Source organism: Seriola lalandi, unplaced genomic scaffold, assembly GCF_002814215.2.
Source record: "Seriola lalandi dorsalis isolate HSWRI2012SDOR001 ecotype SW California unplaced genomic scaffold, Sedor1 jcf7180002052942, whole genome shotgun sequence".
NCBI lineage: Eukaryota > Metazoa > Chordata > Actinopteri > Carangiformes > Carangidae > Seriola > Seriola lalandi.
Genome location: NW_019523495.1, coordinates 36,544 through 60,491, shown reverse-complemented (window position 1 = coordinate 60,491; position 23,948 = coordinate 36,544). Strand labels below are relative to the sequence as shown.

The 23,948-nt window shown below is 40.2% G+C and overlaps 2 protein-coding genes across 4 annotated transcripts; both read left to right on the top strand.

Moving 5' to 3' along the window:
• Window positions 1-4,411: 4,411 nt before the first annotated feature.
• Window positions 4,412-17,678, top strand: myzap (myocardial zonula adherens protein). 3 transcript variants are annotated; one of them, XM_087172463.1, is made up of 15 exons: window positions 4,414-4,618; window positions 5,291-5,839; window positions 6,646-6,726; window positions 10,514-10,606; window positions 11,733-11,897; window positions 12,039-12,131; window positions 12,240-12,353; window positions 12,460-12,612; window positions 13,116-13,241; window positions 13,541-13,669; window positions 13,986-14,080; window positions 14,427-14,532; window positions 15,098-15,181; window positions 15,415-15,521; window positions 15,625-17,678. In XM_087172463.1, exons 2-15 carry the CDS (start codon window positions 5,759-5,761, stop codon window positions 16,256-16,258), a joined length of 2,061 nt encoding a protein of 686 aa, XP_087028589.1. In that variant the 5' UTR covers window positions 4,414-4,618; window positions 5,291-5,758; the 3' UTR covers window positions 16,259-17,678. The 3 variants fall into 3 exon arrangements, with proteins under 3 accessions (XP_023256502.1, XP_087028589.1, XP_023256501.1); XM_023400734.2 differs by having other exon boundaries at window positions 4,412-5,839; window positions 15,460-15,521; XM_023400733.2 differs by having other exon boundaries at window positions 4,414-5,839.
• Window positions 17,679-18,616: 938 nt separating this feature from the next.
• Window positions 18,617-23,658, top strand: polr2m (RNA polymerase II subunit M). The gene is made up of 4 exons (XM_023400735.2): window positions 18,617-19,202; window positions 21,020-21,619; window positions 21,803-22,025; window positions 22,941-23,658. The coding sequence occupies exons 1-4, from the start codon at window positions 19,093-19,095 to the stop codon at window positions 23,082-23,084; spliced, it is 1,077 nt and encodes a 358-aa protein (XP_023256503.1). The 5' UTR covers window positions 18,617-19,092; the 3' UTR covers window positions 23,085-23,658.
• The last annotated feature ends 290 nt before the right edge of the window (window positions 23,659-23,948 follow it).

The window sequence follows — 23,948 nt, the reverse complement described above, 5'->3', positions numbered from 1 at the left end:
ATTCTTGCCAACTGACATTTAACATTTAAAGATCCCCTCCGGACATAAAACTACAGAGAAGCGTTCCCCTTTAGCAGATGAATCTTAAAACTGCCTTCTAGTGTCAAACTCTGCACATACACTTTCTCCACAGTGAAGCTCAAAACCTCCAAGTGAGCAGAACAGGTTTTCTTCAGTGGACGGGGACTTAAACTCCTGCATTCTTTTTTACTTGAATAAAGGTTTTAATCAGCAAATAAAACAAAAAAAACATTGACTTTTATCATCTGCATTAACATGTATGTAGGATTGTAAGCTGATTGGGGTGGAGCTGATTTTATATGATGATTTATTTATATGTTGATCATATTGTTTTGTTCAAGGGGGGAAAAATCAGCAGTATAGTTGTATTATTTCAACCTGTTTCAGAGAGAAATCAACTTGTTTTAAGAACTAGCAACAAGTGATACAACAAGAGATCAGAAATTCATGAAACTATAAAAAATATAGAAACAGGTTGATGTTATCTCATCACCATGGCTAAGGTCCTATATTTTACACTTTTCCAGTGTTTCATTTGAAGTTTTGAGCGCCATAAAATAATATATTTGTAAGTACCCAAAGTCTCATCCTCTCTCAGGCTTTTCTCTGGAGCTCTAACCGTAGCTCTGATCGGTGCCTGCTTTGTTGTGACATCATAAAGTTACGGAAGTACTCACAACTCATTTAAGTTTCTGAACACGGGCTGTGTGCATTTCTCTGTGGACTGAGCGCTTTGATACTTTCACAGTATTATTATAGAACCTAGACCTGCTTTATAATAAAAAAAACATGGAAATCTCACTAACTTCAATATGGGACCTTTTTGGAAAAAAAAGGATGGAATAATAGACACAAATTACTTGATAGGATGAATATTTGTGCATCGTTTTTGCAAAGGTTAATCTACATGGTAAAGTCAGATAAATGTGGAATAAAAGTACAATGTTTCTCTCTGAATTATCCGTATAAAGTAGGAGAAAATAGAAAAACTCATGTAAATTACAATTAGCTCAATACTGTACAGGAGCTTTTTTGACAGATGATTTGATCAGTCTGTCATTGACTTCCCTTATTCTTACATAAAATCTCTGTAGGGTCAAAGCAGCTGTGTCAATAGCTGCTCTCTGTCTTTCATTTCATGCTCAGCGGGTCAGTATTTTTCCTGCTGGAACATATGAAGCATATGCATCCTGTGTGTGGGTCTGATCACCTCTCAGCCCAGAGCTTTGACCCCTTCAGTCTCTGGGGTAAAACAAATCTGGTGTAGAGCAGGAGCTCATGGTTAAAAGTGTCTGTGTTTGTAATCAATTTAGTAGAAGACTGTTTTACTTTGATATGAAAGAGTATTTCTCTGTTGATCAGTGCCCAAAGAATCTGGACACTTTCTTAACATTCAGATCTACAGCTGACTGCTGCAGTTAAAGGAGGTGAATAGATGAGGCTTTCTTATTCTCACTAGCTGACTGGCTATTGTTGGCAGGGCATGACCTTCATTTGTTGCTATTCTGTGTGCAACAGACAAATCAACCTTTCAAGTGCCACAGTATTATCTCTCCCTCTTCTGTGTCAAGCCAAGCAGTAAACTAATAGGGGCTGCAGGCTGGGGGGCTTAAGGGAAAAGTTGTGTATACTTAACAAGGTGATCATTCTTGGGATTCCTTTATGTGCTTGAGTGACTTCAACCAGAGTGACTGCTGGGAAATAAAGAGGTAGACAGCTGAGAGAGAGAGAGAGAGAGAGAGAGAGAGAGATGTGTTGGAGGGAACTGTGAGTTTTTTCTGATGTGAAGAGGTAGATTTAAAGATGTGAGCAGCTTCTCTTTTTCACACAGAGCTCTGTTTCACAGCTGCAAATAGAAAACATACAAGTATTACAAGTCTTACAGCTCTGGTGCTCAGTGTAGGTGGACCCAAAGAATAAAAACATCTTGAGATCTTTATTTTGTTTTGTGAAAATATCACAGTACCATGCTGCCCCCTAGCTGCAATAATGGTAACAAGGCCAAGTTTCACAGTTTTGTCTGTGATAAAGATTTTTATAAAACTAAGAGGTGATAGATGATGAACAAAAAATAGAAATTTAATATCTAAATATTCATTGGCCAGTAAACTGAGCTGAGAAAAATGATGAGGATTTGTGGTGTTTGAGTAAACTGGTGTAGAAAAAAGTGGTCACTATCAATGGAAAGTCACGCCTTTTTCTGTGTTCCACCTCTTTTCTGCAGGTATGAGGATTAATAATGAAGAAGTAAACAGCTGCTCGTGATGTGGGAGTGGGGGGCTGGTTTTTGTCATCACCGAGTCGAGTTGTCGGAGCTCTGCAGACCCAGAGGGACATAAAGGGGGAAAGTTCCCACAACAGCGGCAAATTTAACTCCCAAATACTTCCATCTTGAAGATGACTCGTTAAAATACTTTAATGAGTGATTATGATTTATGGCTGGCTTACTGAATTGCATATAGATAAGGTAGAATACCTATTTGTATTTTATATGCTATATGGTCTTAACTGTCCTCTGGATTTACTAGTCACATTTTTCTGCTTATTCTTGGACCAACACCCACACAGTTCGATTGTGTTTCTGTTTTCAGCATAACTAATAACATTACTCAGTTCAGAAACACTAAACTAAACAAGCGGTGGACGCCTCAGGCATTGAATGTCTCAGCACAGCAGGACGAACCTGCTTTTAGGTTTTGTGTTAGGATTCACTGTCAGTGATGGAAGAAGTATTCAGATTGTTCACAATGCCACAGTCAAAAAATACTCCAAGTCCTGCATTCAAAATATTATGTATAAGTACTATAAGTATAGTTGTATTATTGGCTAAATGTACTTAAAGTATCAAAAGTAAAAGTATTCATTGTGCCAAAACACTGATTTCTGAGTGTCATATAATTATCTATTGTATATGATATAATAAATTGGTATTATTATTGGATACTAGTTGATGTTGAATTATGTTAAAATCGTCGATCCTTTTCACAGTAGAGCTCTTAAAAAGGACACTATCACTCAGCCACATCCACAGAAACATCAGCAAACCCCTGAGTCCAATGTGCCCCTCCCCTTTTGGAATAAGAGATTTATCAGCTGTTATCGATCTGTAAAACAGTTGTCATGTCTTTTTGTTTTGGCCCTGAGCCCTTCCATTGGAAAAATTCTAAAAATGTGTTTATACCATCGTGTTACAGTTGAAGTTTTATTCACATTGCTAAGAAATTAAGCTTGTCCAGCAGCTTGGATCTAGGTTCCTTTGTTACCTGGCAGCCCCAGTAAACATATTTCATTTCACAATCGTACTAATGTCTTGTGCCAATATATGTCCAGCGCCTGTGTCAGAGGGAGTATTGAGATCTCTGACTTAAGTCAAAGTAACAATAGCACAACCAGAGCCAACTCCAAAAACAGTGCATGCACACTTTATCTGTTAAGGGCTTTTTAAGTTTGCAGCACATTTCTGAAAACAGTGCAGCATTGTGAGGCTGTGCCATTTTATCACAGACAGCACATTTGTCTGTCAGCAGCTATACTGGCAACTTTCTGTCAAGCAATCACTAAAAGACAGGTCAAGCTAATTTCCACAGCTGAGCAGACAACAGCAAGTCTTGTTGGTTTCCACAGCAAAATCCCTCTTAAGCAACCGTTCCCACACAGGAGGGAAGATTAAACACCTGTACTGTAACCTGTAACAGCAACAAACAATGGGCTGTTATTGCCCGGACAACATGAACTCTTAGTTATCACCGTCTTCCAGTGAGAATTAATATTCAGATGCTTTACCACACAGCAAAAACACCCATTACAAGTAAGCCACAAGTCCTGCATTGAAAATGTAGTATAACTTGAGTAAAAGTAGTTATTAATTGATTCATTAGTTGATTAATGAATTAATTAATGTGTTTTTACTGCATTTACTGTGGTAGTTGCTTGAGGTGGAGATCATTTATTTTATATAGTGCTGAAACTAATGATTATTGTCATTGTTGTTTATTTCCTTGATTAATTACATTACATGTTGCTCATCTTCTCGTTGACACACAGGAGCTTTGTTAAGAAGTCATATGTGCGCCGTGTAAATCTGGTTGTTCTTGTATGACCGGCCATATGGTTCATTAAATCTAATGATCTGAAATCAAGATCTGATCACAAGAACAGCGAGAGTGCATTCACAACAGGCAGTGACATATGTACTGTTATGCTTGTTTATGGCAGTGGGTTTCTACATGAAACTGGATTTGACAGAGCCCCGCCTGAGAGACTTTCTCACTGATTGCAGAAGCAAAAGAAACACCATTTGTTTGATGTCTGGTTACTGATTAACCACTCGGTCCCATAGAAATGGTTCTTATGTTGTTCTGAGAGTTTTTTCTTTTCATATTTACTGACGTGTTTTGACGTTAACTAACAGCAGATCTTTGTTGAAAAATGATGCTGAACAAGCTCTTGCGAGGCAACTTGATTCTGTCGTTCCTCTGTGACTCTTCGTCTCTAGTTTCTATTAAAAGGGAGTGACTGCAGGCCATTCATATGAGGAATGTGATCTGGCTGTCATGATGACTGTCTGTTGGCTCCTGCAAGATATTTGACAGAATGAGTAAGTATAAACTGATGAGCATAAATGTGTGTAGTTGTGAGGCAGTAAGTAGCAGTAGCATAAAAAAATAATGGTTGCCGTGCTGTTTTCCTTTTCATCACTATCAACTATCAACAGTATCAATAATTTATTGGCTATAGCAACTCCTGTAGAATCTGAGATGCCTCCTGTAGCTTCAGTATAAACCTATTTCAGACTTTAACTGCTCTCAACTACTTCAGTAAAAGTTGCAATTTTAGACTAATTCTTAAAAAATTTTGACTAAATTCTCCATTACAAATAAAAGTCCTGCATTCAAAGTTTTTGATTTTATAAAAATCATAAAAATCATCAACGATCTAATTTCTAAATAATTATATATTGGATTGTTATTATTGATGCATTAATATGAAAGAGGTATAAACATTGTATTTGGTCAAGGTGGAGCTCATTTGAACTATTTTATATAGTCTTTGGAGCTTTAATCTGTTTATGTATTTACTTACTTGAAGCAAGTTTTTGATAAAAGAACAAAAAAACATAGGGCTACTGCTTGTAACAGTGACTTAGACCAAGTAGTTATATCATGCATAGCCATAACAGGAAGATAATGTCAAACTGCTCTTCTGTGAGTGAGTGGTGGTTCCGCCTATTAGCCACTCCTGTTGATAACAATTGCTCCACCTGTCCCAGCCCGAGTGAGAGGACCCGCCCTGTGAAAGAGGCACAGACTAGGGAGGCAGGTGAAATGTGGCCCGACAGGTCTGATGGGAATACAGAGAAACACAGGTACTCTCAGAGAGACAGGCAGGGAGGTTGCTGAGTGACTGACAACTCTGTCAGGCTGGTGGATTAAGGAAGAGTCTGGCTGGAAGGACAATGACATATTTGTGATTGCGTTGCTGAGTGCGGAGCTGGATTGCACCTGGTCACTTCCCTGACTTGACAGGGCACCTCGGGCCCCCTTTGGACTCCCACCATTCACCACCACTGGGCTTGACAGAGAGTGGAATTTCCCTCCTCTTCCCTGGCTGGAGCCGGGGGCAGATGGTCGCACTGAGACTTTGAGCAGAACTCAGGAAGGAGAGTGAGAGGAAAGGGTGGGAGGGGGGCCAGAGAGAGGGAGAGGAAGAGAAGTGAGGAGTGGACAGAAGAGGAGACATGCTTCGCTACGGTTCAGGACGAACTGCTTCCACCACCACCACCACAACAACAGAGGACTCTCCAGAGTCTTCAAGTGAGGTAAGAAGTCCCAGAGAAGTCAGGACACCGAAAAGCTCCCTCTGTCTCTCCCCTTGTCTCTCCTCCTTCTCCTCAGTGTTTTGCAAACAGCTCAGTGTTTTTTCCTCCCTCCTCTGTTTGTCCCCTGTTGCTTTCACTTAGTAGCCACTTGTTTCTTGTCTGACATACATTTTCTCAGTCCCACCTAACATTTTCTATTCCCCAATCCTCTAAAAGTTCATGTTGGTTATGTGATGTGTTCACTTACAAGAGCACACAATGGGAGCTGAGTGTGCAGGAGAGAGGACTGTCATGTTTATTTGAACAGCTCTCTGATAAAACAGGCCTTTGTACTACACCAGCTTTTAAAGTTATTCCCATTGTTTGTTAATTAAGAAAAAGCCTATAAATATTTTAAAACTGTGTTTGATATGAGTACACTCCTGCAGTATTTTTTTTAAGGATAATGTCTTAAATTAAAACCCTTAAATATGTTTAACTGTAAAAAAAAAAAAAAAAATCTTGTTTACTACACAGCCAAACAAAGCACTAAGTGTAGTGTAAATATTCCAGCGAATGTCTCAGTGGCACAGTTTCAGAGCATTTACATGAAATTTGCTTGCAGTTCTGTTAGTTATTTTCTATAAATAAACCCATGGTGGTGGACTGTTGAGGTCTGTGAGATTTGTAACCATTCAGTGTCTCAGTTTCAGGGATGTTATAATGAAAACTATTCAATCTTTTTCTCATAGAAACGTTCCACAGAAATTAATGTGCTTGCATAACATAATTTATTTCCCTTTTGTTTGCTTGTTTGTTTTTCTTAGAGGAGGATCAGACGCCTCAGGTTAACTCTACATGCAGGAGATGATGGAAACAACAAGGCCAGAACGGACAACTCAGACACCGTAAGTCGTTCTTCTCCTTCTCATTGAAATTCTACAATTAGTCAAGCTGCGTCCTGGCTATAAATCCTGCTTGACAGCCATATTGAGATAGGTAGAGGTGTAATGAATAGAGTTAAACCTTGTATGTCCATTTGGTGAACTGAAGTTGTCTAAACAAACCAACTGAATTGTGTGTCTCTCTCTAACTATAATCGTACAACCACACACACCCAGGCACTGTCAATATCTGATAGTGATGCCGGAGAATGATAAGAACGGAAAAAGCAACATTATTTCATTATATATAATACCTAAGAAGAGAGATTGTGGAGCTGCTGAGATTTATGGGTTTATTTATCTGGTCCAGTTACACAATCATGACAGGAGGGTGTGTGCGCGTGATAATGTGCACACAGCTGTTTCATATTTTCTTCAAAGCTCAGCTCTGACTGCATTGTAAATCTAGCCCATACACTAGAAAATATTTTAAATGCTTTTGCTGAACAGACACCACATTTGATGTCTCACTGAGACACCTGACAGCTCGGTTGAAACAGTATAAACTCAAACTTTAGTAAATACACAAACATAGCTCATTAAATTGGCTCTTGCTCAGTGGAGTGAAGAATGACACTCAGGCAGTATCCGTGTCTGTTGCTGCACATTGTGACCGTGTGAATTATGATTGTGAGTCTACGCTGCAGGCTGTGTGGGTGTTTGCTGTAGGTGGCTCAGCCCTGGGTTTTGTTTGTGTTAAGGATCCAGAGCTTGATGCCAGAGTTTGACATTGAGAGTGTGAGAACTGAGTGCGATGCTTTACTTACTGTAAAGGAGGTTTCTAGTCGTGGTGGCATGTTTTGTATGAACCTTGGCCAAGGAGCATGGTTTTCGTCAAGTTACCACACCTCCACAAACTCCTGCTGATAGCACGCTGCGCTAATCTCTGAATGTGCTTCCCTTTGGGAGGGTGTGACCACGACTATTGAAACTGATGACAGAGGACAGTCTGGTCAAGAGTGAACACAAAGTGGGGAGTAACACACATGTGCTCGGTGGTGACGTGTACTTCAGTGTGTGTTTACTGAAGATGTAACTCCGCACCCATGCAACTGCGCCGCCAGTGTGTCTGTGGGCAGATATCAGCTGCTCAAAGTGGAAGTTTCTACAGACAATTAGCCACCTGAATGAAAAGAAGAGGAGGGAATGAAGAGAGTAAATAAAAATGGTACATTAACCTTAGATGAATAAACACATTTTGGGAAATTTGCATAATTGCTTTCTTGCCAAGGGTTAGATGAGAGGATTAATGCCTCAGTCACATCTGTAAAGTAAATACAACCAGCAGCTAGTAAGCGTAGCTTAGCACAAACATACAGAGGAGAAACAGCCGGGCTGATTTCGCTCTGTCCCAAGGCAACAAAATCAAACGACCAGCACCTGTCAACCTCACTTATTAACACATTTTGCTTGTTTTATTGCTAAATACATAAATAAATGAATGAATAAACAAAAAAAGAACATTTGACAAGGTGGTTTCTCTGTTTCCAGTCTTTATGCTAAGCTAGGCTAACCGGCTGCTGGCTGTGGCTATATAATTACCACACAGCTAACTCACAAAAAAGAAAAAGAAAAAAAAAAGACTGTATTTCCCAAAGTGTTGAACTATTGCTGTAAAATACAAAAGTTACAAAATGTTTCACATGAAAATCTCCACAAAATGATGCAAAAGACAAGTACAACCTATTCACTGAAGTGCTAAAACAAGCTGGTGCATAATTTGAAACTGTGGGACACAGTGGAAAAAAGCCGCTTCAGGACAATTTGAAGATGAATATCAGGGTTCAGGAGGTTAAAAACTCACCTCTGTGTCCTCTTCATCTAGACTCATTGTGTATTTAGCACTGAACTCAGACTGCAGCTGCTGCTGTAATTGTGAAACGATTCAGTTCAAATACTCATACAGTGTTTAAAACTGGCAGTGTTAAACAAGGTTGACTTGACAGTCCAGTTTTTTGTTATTACATTTATCTGCCCACTGAGCGTCCTCGACCTTTTTTAGACAAGTTTTCACAGAAGCTGCTCAATCTTTGATCTCACATGTAATCTTTAGGGAAGGTCAAATGTAGGTCACTTGGATTTTGTAATGAAAAAAGTTTAAAAAAAACAAAGAGAATCAAGAGGGAAGGAACTGACTGATACATCCTCTGTCTGAGATATCCAGAGATAATATGTTTCAGTAGAAACACTGGTAAATTAGAAAGGGGGTGTACTGCAACCTGACACATCATGGACACAATCCAACTAGTGACTATGACCTAGATTAGATGAAATACATCTGCACCACGACACGCAGAGGACTAAAGGACACAGAGTTGCTACATATAGAAGTTTCTACACCTACAGCATTGGATTTCATCTCCACAATGGCTGAAAGTCTCTTCAAAGTGAAGATGATTCAACCCAATGAACTACATGAGAGGGTCTTTGTGTTGTGACTTCAAATACAACTCTCATGTCTGTGTTGGTAATAAGGAGCTTATCCAATCAGACGAATCCATCACAATGTAGTCATATGATAGAGCGGTCAGTTCATGTGCTACAAACAAATGACAGTGAAGTGTTTCACAAAGGGACGTCTTTAAGTTATTTTTTACAAGTTTGCATGATTCAAGGTTGTCAGTGTCAACAGGTCAGTTTCCCTCAAGCCAAAAAAAACAAAAGAAACCCTGTGTGCTCTTTCTGCCAAGATTACTCGGCTGCAGTTTGAGCTACAAACACCTACACCAGGTAAACATTGTCCACCAGTGTGGTCAAACATTGCCATTGTAAAATTCAAATGTGAATGGACATTACATATAGAGCTTTGTTGTTGTGAGCTCTCAGAGAAGTGGGCTGCTGTTGTTACTACATTAATATGACTGTTCTTCCCTCCCATCCACCCTCACCATTTCTCAACAGCATGTTCTCTGTAGATTAAGTGGTGTAGAAATGTGAGGCTCAGCTCTGTTCACAAGGCAACACTGGCGTCTTTGTTCTAGTTTCTCCTCACTCTTATCTCTGCGAGATGTCGAGGCTGACGCCTGTTTCTCTGGATAATAGGTCTGAATATTTAGCAGAGGTTATCTATCTATCTATCTATCTATCTATCTATCTATCTATCTATCTATCTATCTATCTATCTATCTATCTATCTATCTATCTATCTATCTATCTATCTATCTATCTATCTATCTTAAATTATTGTTTATATAACAGGCACACAAATATCGTAATGTCGTTACTCCCACTTCAGAGGTGATCACACCCACAAAAAAAAAATAACAGTAAGTCATCATTGTTGTGGGGAATCATGGGAATATAGTAAGTGATAAAGCTTAGGTCATATAGCACTTCTTGGATGCACACACACACACACACACACACACACACACACACACACACACACACACACACACACACACACACACAATAAGAAAACTATGCAAAATTACTGTAAGATACAAGGAGGGCGCCAAAACTTTGTTGATGTGAAGAAAAAGGAAGATAATACAGTGAGATAACACAGAGTTTACAGGGTCTTGGCTACATGTGACCAGAGACAATGACAGTGTAGTCTCCTTTACTGCAACAGAAACTTGGCTAATTAGAAGGAGTCAGTGGAGGAATGTTTGCACTAAATAATAATACTTATGTAATCTGAACCATTTCGAACTTTACAGTGTCAACACAGTCAAATGAAGTGAATCATTCACAACGGCAATCTTACGTAAATATTTGTTGTTCTTGTTGTTTTTTTTTCTTTTTGCAGGCTGAGGCAAGAAAAGATGTCAATGGGGTGTGGAAGAAGAAGAATGGGCTGATCCAAAGAGAGAGGCCAGCTGGCAGGGAGTCACCTCAGCAGGTAGACAGCCACATCCACCACATGACTAATAGTCATGACACTGCGACGCATGTGTGTCACTGACATCCCAACACGTCTCTGTGCATGCACTCACAGGCTGTCATTAATAATGTGTTCATAGATATTCAGCATGAACAGATGTTGGAGGGTGACTGTAACAAGTTCCATGTCTCAGTTGTATCTGTTTAAATTTGAAGGAGACCAACACATTCATCCTCACTGGTTTAGTAAAATGTTTTGTCTTCCTCTGAGTTAGAAGAGACACAACAAGATGATTACTGTCAATATCTAGGATTAGATATTAGAGCTTTAATTAATTGATTAGTTGAAAATTAAGTGGAAACAAATTATAAAAAACTTATTAAAGATATATTTTAAGCAAAACTGCCAAGAGTGATCTGGTTCTTGCTCCTCAAATATATTTACTTTAGTTTTCTTTGTCTGCTCTGATAGTAATCTCAGTATACACCGAGCAATATGAATAAGTCAATTTGGGCTTAAGGAAATTGTGATGAGTATTTTACATAATTTTCTGACATTTCATAGTCCAAATGAGGTATCGATCAATCAGGAAAATCCTATACTGAGTAATCGATAAGCGATGAGTGTTAGTTGCAGCCTTAGATCGCTTTGCTTCTTGTAGTACATCTGAAATATTTATAGAGACTGAATCCCTAAGCTGCACTTGAGTGATTAATCTGCGTCCATGACTACAATTGTCATTTGTTATTTAGTTATTGCATTGTCTACAGTGCTGTGCTGCTCCTGTGCTGCTGTGTGTCTGTTTTCATTGATGGCCTGGCTGTTAGAGGTACAATAGTCAGAAATGGCAGCAGCTCATGTACTGGGTTGCAGAAACACGACACCTTCAATACACCCTGCACTTTTTCTAGCCCTTCGTTCCCAACCTCCTGTTTCCAGTGCTCAGCAGCAGTAGTGCTGGAAATACCTGATCAAGTGTACATATGCAAGCATGTGCATCCGCACACAAACACGTGATCCACCTGCAAGTGTGCATGTCTGCACACAAGCATGCACACAAATACACAAACACAATGACAGTCTTAGTCAGCCTCAGTGGAGGGTGGCTACAGAAACCTGACCGGTGCGATCCTGTCTCCCTCAGCACCTCGGAGACATGACCAATGGGGTGCCAGAGTCCTCGCTGCAGCATCATGGGCCCAAAGTGTACGCCATAGTGCAGAGGACGGGCTCGGACAGACAGCAGGAGGTGATGGCGCGAGAGTGGACGGTCAATCACCTTCATGATGAGATGAGGTACATCAGGGAGGTGAGTGGAGACTAACACAACAAGCAGCCACACCTTTAGGTGAACACATCATTGTTTTAACATCATGCCATCTATGCAAGGCTGTGTGTGCTGCTGTGCAGATAACATCTGTATGTTGTGTGTGTGTGTGTGTGTATCCAGGTGAGAGATTCTCTGGAGAAGGTGAGGGAGCGGATGTACGGGCAGTTTGGAGGAATGCAGCAATCAATGCAGAAGCTTTCACAGGAAATCAGGGTAATGAAATATGTAACACCATGAGACTGCTCAGAACTCCCTCATCAACCTCCAATCTGTGAAGCTGTGAAAAAATCTGAAAAAGCAGTGTACCATTCGTTTCTGCAGACTGCCAACTCACATCGGAGGAGTCTGGAGTCAGAGGTGAGGGTCCGGACGGCGGCCATGGAGAGGTTTGATCAGATGAACAGCTCCCTTATAACTGCCAACATCGGCCTGCAGGTAACAAATTAATGTAACTGAACCTGTCGAGACTTCATGTATGACAGGCGTGTGCCTGCATTACAGAAAATGTCAGCTTGATAAGTAAAATAAGCTTCCTTTACAGAAATCCCTTCTGGAGAACTGTCAGAACAGAATGGACACAAGAGACAGTACGAAGAATTGGCAGAGCACCTGTGAGAAAACAGAAGAAAAACTCAAAGACAAAGAGAGGGAGCTGGCTGCTGCGCAGGCTGAAAACCAGAGTTTAAGACTACAGGTCAGACTAAGTTCACACTCACTCATTCACATGAACCCACATGTGCATCCACACATTTCAAAACATTACTGTGGGAAAACCTGCTGATTGAGGTACTCAGAGATTCTGGTCATTCAGCCGGTGTGACGAGCGGGTTGCAAAATGGTCTGATGAGTCAGTAACAATGGAAAGGGACAAGATGTGTTTAGAAATTATTATTCTCCACCTATATATCAAAAATTTTACAGATCATTGAAGGAATTTGGCTCTAGTCTGTGTGAAGACTGAACAAAAAGCTCAGTCACTTTCCATTAGAGAGTGATTAACCCCAGCTTCAAAGATTTAAGATATGAGAAGTAGTAGATAAAACAGTAGTCCTTGATCCAGCAGATCTAATAACCGATGATCTCACTGCAGTACAGTAGCACATCAGCTGCTTCTTCATCTTCTGTTCTAGTGTCAGTACAGAATAATCAGCTGAGCACAGTCTTAATTTCTGCTGTGCTGTGCTGTGAATTGTCCAGGTGGAGTCTTCACGGGAGGCCAACGCTCAGACGCTGCAGGAGCTCTCAGCAAAGCTACAGAGGGAGTATGAGGAGAAGCTGCTGGAGGAACAACGGAAACACAGGGAGGAGATTGAAAACCTACAGGTCTGCATTCTTCACTGCTTATGCATTTACTCTCACCGCAGCACATCACACACAGTTTCAGTGCCAATAGAAACCAAATCCTGAACTGAATGTGTCATAACAACGTGATGGATATGCGCTGATTACTCAGGATACCTCAGATGCTTTTGATTTTGACACATTTAAATTATATAAATATTATGGATGTGAAAAGCAACGCCAATTTAAGTGACACCAAAAAATTTAGAAAAATGACAAAACTCTTGACAACTTCAAACATAGTCAAACATCTAAACTAAAATGTTGTTCTGCTCACACAGGCCCAACTCGATGAGTACATCAGGCGACTGGAGGAAGCAGAGAGTAAAATCCGGACTGCAGAGGCCAAGATTGCAGAGAGGGACCAGAGGATCATTGAGGTGGAGCGTCTACTGGACTGTATGGGAAAGGTAAGACAAACATAAACACATTATGCTGTAATCTTTATCTTTTATCCATACATCATCATACACAGTACACTTTGAGCAGTCTGTGGTTCTTCTGTCATGTCTGTCTGTGGTACCTTCATAAAACCACTTCAATTTACATCAAGTTTGATCTGTTATTAGGTTGGTTATGTCAGTTAACAGTTTGACATTTGAATTCTGCCTGAAAGCAACAAGGAATGCATATACTGCTGTGAGAAAATAAAACTGTGGACACGAAAATTTCACAATCTCTTGAGAACCAGGAATTTTGTTCAACTGTTGTGTCAAATCTCCACAGGAGAAGAGTCAACTCCAAAAGAAGCTGCAGGAATGTGAACAGCGTCTCCGCTTGATAGAGCTGACAGACAAAACTGATACAACTGTGGCCAAAAGGTACAAATTATTGTAAGGTCCAGAAAAACAAACAGGTCAATTTATCAGCTTTTTTGTGGGCTCTCAATCATGTCACCTCTTCTTCATCCATCAATGATGTTTGCTCAGTTGTCATGATGTTGGATCAGAGGATGCTCAAGTTCTTTGTCTTCAAGTTGGGATCGTTTTGTCAAACTACTATTTCCCGTGTCAAGAGGAAGCTTTTAGTGCTTCAAAAATCAATCAGTGTGCTGCAGTCCCTTTTCCTTCTGAAGTTTGCATCCCTAATTTGGCTGCATGTTTCAGGAACATGCAAGATGAGCCTCTTTTCATCTGAGTTTATCCTGTATGTGCTGGTTGTGTTTAGGTCCAAAGAGCTGGAAGGTGAAGCAGTGGACCTCCGGGAGAGAATCAGACACTTGAACGACATGGTGTTCTGCCAGCAGAGGAAAGTCAAAGGAATGATCGAGGAGGTGAGGAGGGTTTATTTATCTGTGTGTGAAACTGTCCCGTTGCAGGCATTTAGACCTTCTGCTCTACTTTGTGTTTTGATAATGGGTGTGGACGCATTCGTCAGCTGAAGAAGTTTATTTACCAGCGCTCCAGAGTACGCATGAATTCAGTGCTCACAAGGAATATTCAACTTAATCAGGACAGAGCCAATAAAGGGTGGTGCATTTTCTTTTTGCCAGCAGCAATATTTATCTTTCTGAATAATCTCCAACAAGCATAATTTCCCCCAAAAATTATAAATTTCTATTGTGCATATAGGGAAAATAGAGACAGTTTTCAATTACTACACCTCTATTCAATAAACTAGTAAATATGTAAGTTTCCAATAACAAATGAATTTTTAGTTTACTGTAAATTAAGCTTTTTCCCTACTCTTAGTTTCCCTGTTGTTAGCACAGAACTATAAAGTTATTTCCAGGAAACGTAAATGTCGTACTCATAAAATAAAGCATTACTACTGAAGATCTGCTTGAAAACACACAATCACTTATTTCTATTGATTGCTGTCTTCTTGAATTTGTGAAGGTTGAATCACTGCGAGCTCAAGTCGCTCAGAAGGATATGTTCATCTCAGAGCTTCTGGACAGAATTGCAATAGTGGAGTGTGAGGTAAGACAAATACTTACTTACTACTTTTTTTTTTGGTGTGGTGTGGTAATCTGCTGCATGGCTACAGATGATTGCCTTGGCTGCTCAGCGCTGGATTTCCTGATTCTTTCAACAATGTCTGTGTGGTTTTCTTTTGTCACTGCAGCTATCAAGTCACTTTCACACGTGAAGTGACGGCAGTCCTTTGCATGTATCTGACCTGACAGTGTTGTTTCCTGTTTTCCTTTTCCTAGAATAATGAATTAGAAGACAAGCTGAAGTATTTTGTGTCCACACAGAGTAGGCAGCAAGAGGCTTTGGAAACCAGAGAGATAGGAGTAGGCTGTGATCTGCTCCCCAGGTAAGAAGCATAGTTGGATGAATATAATTAGTGGCATCAGGTTATATTTTGCGCTTTGCTTGGAGGTGGTTTCTCATTCTGATGTCTGACTGTGCATCTGCAGACATGAGGCACAGAGGCATGATGTTGAAACTCCTGTTGAGTGTGAACCGACTCATCTCCATCCCATACAACCCCCACCACCCGTTCAGCCCTCATCACCAATGAAACCTTCATCACCCACACAACCTCTATCACCCACACAACCACTATCACCCACTGAACCTCTATCACCCACTCAGCTTCCATCGCCCTTACAACTCTCACCTTCTACAGAACCTCCATCCCTCTCCCAACCTTTAATCCCCCGATCTCCCATTCAGCATCCATTCCTCTACCTGACATCGGTCACCCAAACAAGGACAATAAGGTCTAATAACCCTCCACCCAGCAGGCTGGAGTCTAGTTTACTGAAGTACACTCCTGTTGAATACAGCCGCTTCCTGCAGTCCAAACCCTCAGTACCGAGTGGGACGTCTCCCTACACCCATCAGACTGAACCTGAACCTCCTTTGAGCCCGGTCCAGTCCAGGAGAGACGAGGTGGACACAGAAACAAACAAAAACGCATGCTCAAGTCCAGAAGAATCACCCTTAGCTCCATTCTCCTCTCAACCGAGATCGAGAGCACCTCAAGTTTATACGCCGTTCATGAAACTTATGGAACTAACAGCAAACATAAACATAGACTCATCTTAAAGTCATAGATCTAGCAATAGACATTTCAGATATTTTGGGAAATACACTACACTCTCTTTCTTGCCAAGAGTTAGATGAGAAGATTAATACCACTCCCATTTTTTTTATTGTAATCATGCTGCTAAGATCAGCAGCCATTTAGCTTAGCTTAGCATAAATGCTGAAAACAGGAGGAAACAGCTATGTCCGAAAGTAATGAAATCTGCCCTAGAGGGAGAAGCAAAGTGTAAAATTCTGAATATTACAGAAGTTAAAGGAACAACTGCATGGCAGCCAGTGAAAATCACTGCTCACAGCCAAGAAATAGTCCAGTCCGCAACCCCCATCATATGACAAAACGTTTTTTCACTTCAGTTTTTGTATTGATTACAAAAGGAGTTTGTTGACTCATGACCTTTGGACAGAACAGAACAGGGTAGTCTTTCCCCCCCTGTCTTTATGCTAAGATAAGTCATATGTAGCTGCAGTTGGCTTAGCATAAAGCTGTGCGTCATGAGCGTACGGTTCCTGCAGTTAAAACTAGCTGTAACTTACACATTTACTGCGCAGTGATGAGAGTGGTGTTGATCCTCTCTTCTAACCCTTGGCAATAAAGCAGGCTAATCCTTAAAGTGTTGAATTATTCCTTTAAAACTCAAGTCAAGTTTGGTATTATTTTCACTGCTGGTGGTCTTTTTAAAGTCCACCAACACAGATCTCATATCTTAAACAGTCAGAAGTTGACACATTATAATAGTCATTTTTCTGTCTCATGTAGAATATGGTCAATAATGAAGTCTTATGTAGGTTTTTTTTATTCTATTCTGATTCTATTTTTGCACATCACTGTTAAATATAATAAAATGTTGAAGGGTAAATAATCTGATGCTCTGTAAAAAAAATATTTTGTTAATAATGTACTGAAGAATTTTATTTGTTTTGTTTACAGTGAATGTAGCCTACTTATGTTGCTCATGGAGCTATGAGCATTCAGCCCTATATGAAGGTTGATAAGGCTATTGTATTCAACATTTTATATTGGCTCTGTACAAATCATATGATATATTATTTTGTTATTGTCACATTATGTACAAAATATTTATTAACATGCTTTGTGCCTTTGTGAGCCTACCATCTGATACTGGTGGTGGGAATGAATCTCTTTGAATTGGCAACAGGGTAATATAATATTAAAATGTAAACTTAATTTCTGTGATAATGACAAAATTGTTCATTTATTTTGAAGATATTAACCTTAATGAGGTGACTGCCATTCCTGAGCCACAGGCACAAGTATTATCCAGCTGTTGTCTGCACTGCCACAACTGTGATTTGAAAATGCTTAATGATGTGCCTTTTCCTTAACATTACATATCAAACTGCAACTAATGAAAAGAGGCCAGCATAATGATTGGCTAATAAAGACTTTACTGTACAAGCATCCTGACTGTGTTAAGGGATGCCCCAACCTACATACAACTTTATACAGAAGCATGAAGCTTATATATGACTGCTTCATTGTTCACTGGTGTGGATTGTTTTGCCTGGTAAGAAACACAAAAAGGCTTCTTTTTTTTTTTAAATAACTGGTTTGTACGGTTTCCATTTCAGATGTTTAACTTTCACACTTTTGCATAAATGTCATGCATAGGCACTGAACTTCATGTTCAGTAAATATGCAAAAGATGTCACTAACTGTATTTTGAGCACGTGTCCTGTGAATAATGTTCAGATCATGTGCCTGCGGAGCTATTGTTCATTGCTTTTTACAGGAAATGATGTGCACAGGCTTCACAATGCAAATCTGTAGTTGCCTGGTTAAAATTCAGCTGTTTCACTAAACAAAATCGTATTTGTTGTTGTAATCTTTGAAAAATGTGCAGCGTAGACTCACTCAGTCAGGCAGGACATGGTATTTGAGTATTTACTGATATGACTGACATTGCAAAAAAAAATGTGAGGATTCACAAAAAATCTCCCCAAAGTTATGTGTAATAGATAACAGTGAAACAAAGATGTAAAATTAGACATTTGTGTCACAGTCAGTGATATTGTACAGTCAATCTTGTGCTTCAAATGGTAGTATTATGAAGTTCACACAATATACCTGTTTCTACTGCATGGATGGAGGTGGATACTATGGAGAATGTGCACATGTGAAGAAAAGTGCAAAATGTAAGGAGGTCATCAGTGTTTTACATGTTTTGGTAGAGATGCACATGACATTCTCAGTCTACTGAAATTTTGTTCCAACTGTGAAGCCGCAGCCGAAAGTTAAACCGACTTTGAACTCTGAGAGGGGGCATTAAGGACACAGCTGTAACCTCCCTGGTTGATTTGGGTCATTGTCTGTTGAGCTGATAAATGAGTTGGCATGGTGGCTGGGAAACATCCGGCAGTGAAATGCAGCTGTGGAAAATCTGAGACTGTGAAGCCTGTTCATACTGGCTGCATTGAAAACAGAGAGGACAGAAATATCTTACTGTAAACAAAGAAGGGCCACAATCTGCTGCTGATGACTACGTTTGACCCGAAGAGGGCAGCAGATCACCTTCATTGAGCGACAGGAAGAAGCGGTGCATTACACCGTCCTGTGCAGAGGGGGCGACAGAGCTCCTCTTCTCATGTTTGATTTCCGCTCCAGAAGAAGACCCGCACTTTGAAATGTTGAAGAAGTAAACCTTCCGCCTTGAAGAGGTTTTCTAAAGCTCTCTAACCATCAAAGAGCCGCTTACCTGGCGGTGGCTTGAGCTTGGGTAAACGTGTAACCTGAGTTTTTATGTCGCATGTTAAAGTAAGACATTAGCTCCTGCTGCTTGTGGATGGCTGTAGCTAGCTGTCAGTAGCTAACAGTGATGTCCTCGTCATGGACAGAGAGCCAGGGACAGGTGGGAGACCTGAGAAACCAGAGCAAAGAAGAGCTCCAAGAACTGCTGCTCCGACAGGAAAAGATACTCTCAAACAAGTAAGTCCACGATGTTAGCCTCAGTTTGTATCTTTCATGCTCATCTATCATACATGAGAGGCAGAAACTGGAGGCATGACTGACTGACTGTGGCACTTCCTGTGGCAGCTACTGTCACAGACACAAACATGGTGACTAACACACAAATTAGTTTGTTGTAATGAGAGCTGCTCCACCGTGACTGAACTAATAATCTGCACTGTCCTCCCATTAGTTCACTACAGGCTGTGTCTGAGGTTTTACACAGCACAGCTATAAGTGAGCAAATCACCTCTGTGTTCAGTAATATGAAGTTTTTCTCAGACCGTTTTGGACCAACTGATGGCGAAAATGTTTCTTAGAGAAAAGTAATATAAAGGTTTACTATGTTCATGGTGCAGAGCTGATACCTCCATACTGCAAAATGAGTACAATACACTGTAGGTACTCTTGCACAAACTGTTTAATGTTTACACCTCTGATTATTAATTTTTTTTCTTCAAAATGTACATGGAAAAAATGTTGCTTTAGACAATATTTATGTGTGGCAGCCAACATAATTCATGGTCATCTGGTAGACAGTAGCAGCGTGCACAACTACAAACACTTATAATACAGTCACTGCAGAATTCGGCGCTCACAGATAAATAGTCTTTCTTGTTTTCTTGTCCTTGCCCCACATTAAACAAGAAGACTATTTATCGGTGAGTGCCAGCATAGTTTATGGTCAATAATGACGCCCAGAAATTAATTTTCATACAGTCTTCCTATTTCATAGTCGTTGATCCTGATTTAAACTTGTTTTTTGAATTGAATATTATATACTTTGTCTTACTTGAATGAAATGATAACTTGTTAGTTTCAAAGTTTTCAAATCTCCCTCCACTGAATTCAGTCTCAGATACGGCACTTACATTGAACCTGTTGAATTTCCTACGTGAAAGTACTCCTTGATTTCATAGAAGTTTCATACTTACAACTTATGTTAATGTTATTGTAGAAGTTGTTTTCTGGGTCAATATCATTTTCAAATTCATGCATTTTATTTTAGGTCCAAATTTTCACAGTTTCTATATAGTCCATTCAATTAATCTGCCACACAATATTTGTCAGTGTCAAAATCTTCCTCATCAATATCTCTGAATGGGAACAAGTAGTCCTGTCATTCAGGTGTGTCGTGGCCCAGACAAATGTCCATATTTATGTCCATGTCCATAAATTCCATAATCCTGGTATATTCTGAGGTTGGAGACGATCTCTATACCATAACGTTGTCATTTAACGTTGGATTTTTATACTTCTTCAGTACTTCAGCATCCAAGGCAGCTTCAAATGTGGCTAATATGTCAATCATGATATATATATATATATTTTTTACAATGGAAGGGACAGACTGTGATGAACATAATTCAACTATTATGGTTATACAGCAGTAATAGATAATACTAGTATGTTTATACAATCATTTGAATGTTGGATGTGCCATGTGAAATTATTTAAGCCAAAATACAGATGGGTGAAAAAGAAAAGGCTGAATAAAAGAGTATAGAAACATAAATTCAGATCCTGTCATACAGGGTCAGTGGATTGTTTCCTGAATATGAAAATGATGTGAAGCAAATGCAATGGGCTTCACTGTCAGCAGATTCCCAACCAACTGAACACCTGTGGGAGAGTTTGGAAGAATGGTGTTTACCCCTCCAGTAGAGTTCAAGAGACCTGTAAAATAATCTCTCTATCTATACCTAATGTTGGTTGACTTGTTTAATGTCTACCATCTTGTATCTTTAATTGTTGTTTGGAGTCTACCATGAAATGATGATTTGTGTTGTTTTCAGGAGGTTATTGCAGTCTCTTCCTGACAAAGGGAAAAAGATATCAGAATTTGCAGAGAAAGTGCGTCTTGCCATTGAGCAACATGATGAAGAGGAGAAGAGACGGAGTTTGGTATCTGCTGCCAGGACAGAGTTACAGTCCAAGTACCAGCAGGCTTTCACTATGCAAAAACATGCTATCCCCAACACACCAGCAGCCTCACGCCAAAACAGGCAAAGTGCGGCTGCTGCAGGTGATGTGGTACAAGAGAGGGGGACGTCACCTGTCTCAGCTCATGTGCAGGAAAACACTACTTTGGACGAGCAACAGGACCAGTTTGTCTTCAGAGCGGCTGCTGGTGAAACCATGGAGACGGCTGCTGCTGGGGCCTCTCTGAACTCTGATGAGACAAAAGAGGGTGACCTTGTGGAGGCCTTGGAAAGGGTCAGACTGTCTGAAACTAGTACTGGTTTCAGTAGCGAGTCCAAAGACCTATTAAACAGCATGGCAAGAGACAATTACTTTCTCAGAGAGCAGACACCAAAAAAGCCTCACTATGTAACTGTCCTGAAAAAAACAGAGAAGACTTCAGCTCCCAGGAGGCAGAAATTCAAACCAAATCAGTGAGTGGGCTTTGTTTGATGATGTGATGATTACTTTTGTAAACATCTAGAACAAAAAGTACTTAGGTGATGGTGTTCATTTCATTCAGTAACAATGTGTGTCATTGTGTCTCATTTGGCTTTATTTCATAGTTCTTCTCAGTTGTTTGATTGTAAATAACGTCTTCTCACGGGTGTTTCCAGGCTGTCCCACAGAAGTGACATTTCTCCATCAGGATCCTCGTCACCCAGCCAGTCTTCTGACGGCTCATCGCCGCTCTCTGCACAGGCCAGGAAGGAGCGGGACAGAAAACACCTGGACGACATCACCGCAGCCAAACTCCCTCCTCTCCAACACAACCCCGCCCAGCTTCTGTCTCTGGACGAGTCGGCTGTCCTCATGAGGGAACAAACCAAGAAGCAGCAGGTTAGTGCAGCCGAGCCCTCTACACACTTATCTTATGCATGCAGTGTATACACTGAACTGTAGGCAGACTGTCAGCCAGACTTCGTGTTTCAATAAACAAACAGAGCTTCTTCACCATGCTGAGTTGTAACATGTTGAGGAGTATTGATCTACCAGAAATGTGCATTGCTGCATTGTAGTCCAACACCAACTGGATTGGCTTGATTCGGCTGAATGAGATGGCTGTGTCTTTTCACACACTGCTAAAGGAGTTGTCTTCATTTTATACGGAAAACACATTGCGACTCTATTTCTGTAAAAATAAATAAATAGCAAACTAAACAAAGATATATTTTTTGAAGATTAATTTGAGCACCAGTATTATTTGCCAGTCTTCTTTATTCATCTTGGTGCTGTGTTATTCCAATCACAATCATAATGTGCAGTGTAATAGATGTAAATAACAACTCTTATCATTAAAATGATTGTATTTCTATTGAAACATTATTACAGCAAACTAATGTATTTGGCAGGAGTGAGTTTGGTGTTATTATAGCACCTGGATTCAAACAAATTGAGTTTACACAATGGTAACTTGTGACATTTTCTCATCTAATCAATTTTGGAATTAAATAATAATTAATCCAAGTGTGAATTATACTTAAGTCTGCATCAGGTCTACTCCATAAGCTCTAGAGGGCAGCGTTGAGGCAGTGTAGGCACTGTGTATCACTTCACATCCAAAGTACTGACTACAGAGCCAAATGTCAAACAGTGTGCTGTTGTCAATTTACAGAGGCCTGTTAAGCTTAGTATCAGTCCTACTTTTGTTGAGGGTTTAATAGCTATGGCTGTGCTGCTTTATAATAATGTGCTTGTTTACTGTTTACCAGCCTATTCATGTCAACTTTTTCTCTGTGTTGTGTTTAATTTCAGGAGTTGCAGGCCAAGCTGGCAGCCCAGAAACTGTCTGAGGGATTGAAGATCTCTATGGGGAGCTACACTCCTGACGGTGGCCCCATGGCTGCCTACAGAGAGGTTCACGATGAAGGAGCCCAGCTCTCCTCAGAGGAAGACTGATCCTGGAAGGCCAGAGCTGGGGAAACCAGTGTGACCTTGGCCCTGAGGGAAACGGGCTTTGGACCTCGCAATCTGGACCCATCAAACAGGTTTTCACTCCAAGGACAGGAATTCTTAACAGAGGAAAAGGGCCTTTGCTTGGTGTGAAGGCATAGTTGGTATCCCAGACTCAGGATGTTGAATGGCAGGTTGAGACACTAGCTTGCTTAATTGTCATTCAGTTCATATTGGGATCAGCTGTTTCAGTGTCCGGCAGCAATAATAATATCTGTGGTCTTGAATGCTAAATTTGAAACATGTGTTAGGAGGGAATCACTTCTTCTCAGTTTACTGAAACTGGTGATGTTGTTACTTTCTGAGCCTGAGAGTATTGTACATTAAAATTTCTATTTTAGTGTGTTAATATTTACATGCACTCAAAGCTCATCGACAGGTGGAGCAGACTGTTTTGACACAATGGTGACTGCTTACGGCTTTGTCTCGAAAGTAGACGTGAGCCTGCAGATAGTTGTGTCGGATTTTAATTATTGCAGAATGTGTAACAGAACTGAATAAACACATCTGATTGCCCAAATGGTTGTGTTTGTGTGAAGTCAGCTGACAATGCAGTGTTTCCTTCCGAATTACAGACACGGTGAAGTACCTCATCTGTAAGAGATATTCTCTCTGCAATAATAAGATCACTGATGAGAACATCAGGAGCATTGTTACCGTGTCTAAGTGTTTCACCTTTCATTAATTCATTTAATTAAGTCTTTACATTACTTCATCCATATGCCACCATCTAAATGTTAGTTTTGATGAGAGAAACTGTAGTAATGTGACAATGCACATGCTGAAATAGAGTCAGAGTGTCAAGTCTTA

Coding starts and splice junctions, on each gene's coding strand:
- myzap (XM_087172463.1), top strand. CDS start 5,759: ATGCTTCGCTACGGTTCAGGACGAACTGCTTCCACCACCACCACCACA. Junction 10,607..11,732: donor GCAGGGAGTCACCTCAGCAG/GTAGACAGCCAC, acceptor TGTCTCCCTCAG/CACCTCGGAGACATGACCAA. Junction 12,613..13,115: donor ACCAGAGTTTAAGACTACAG/GTCAGACTAAGT, acceptor TGAATTGTCCAG/GTGGAGTCTTCACGGGAGGC.
- polr2m (XM_023400735.2), top strand. CDS start 19,093: ATGTCCTCGTCATGGACAGAGAGCCAGGGACAGGTGGGAGACCTGAGA. Junction 21,620..21,802: donor CAGAAATTCAAACCAAATCA/GTGAGTGGGCTT, acceptor GGGTGTTTCCAG/GCTGTCCCACAGAAGTGACA. Junction 22,026..22,940: donor AACAAACCAAGAAGCAGCAG/GTTAGTGCAGCC, acceptor GTTTAATTTCAG/GAGTTGCAGGCCAAGCTGGC.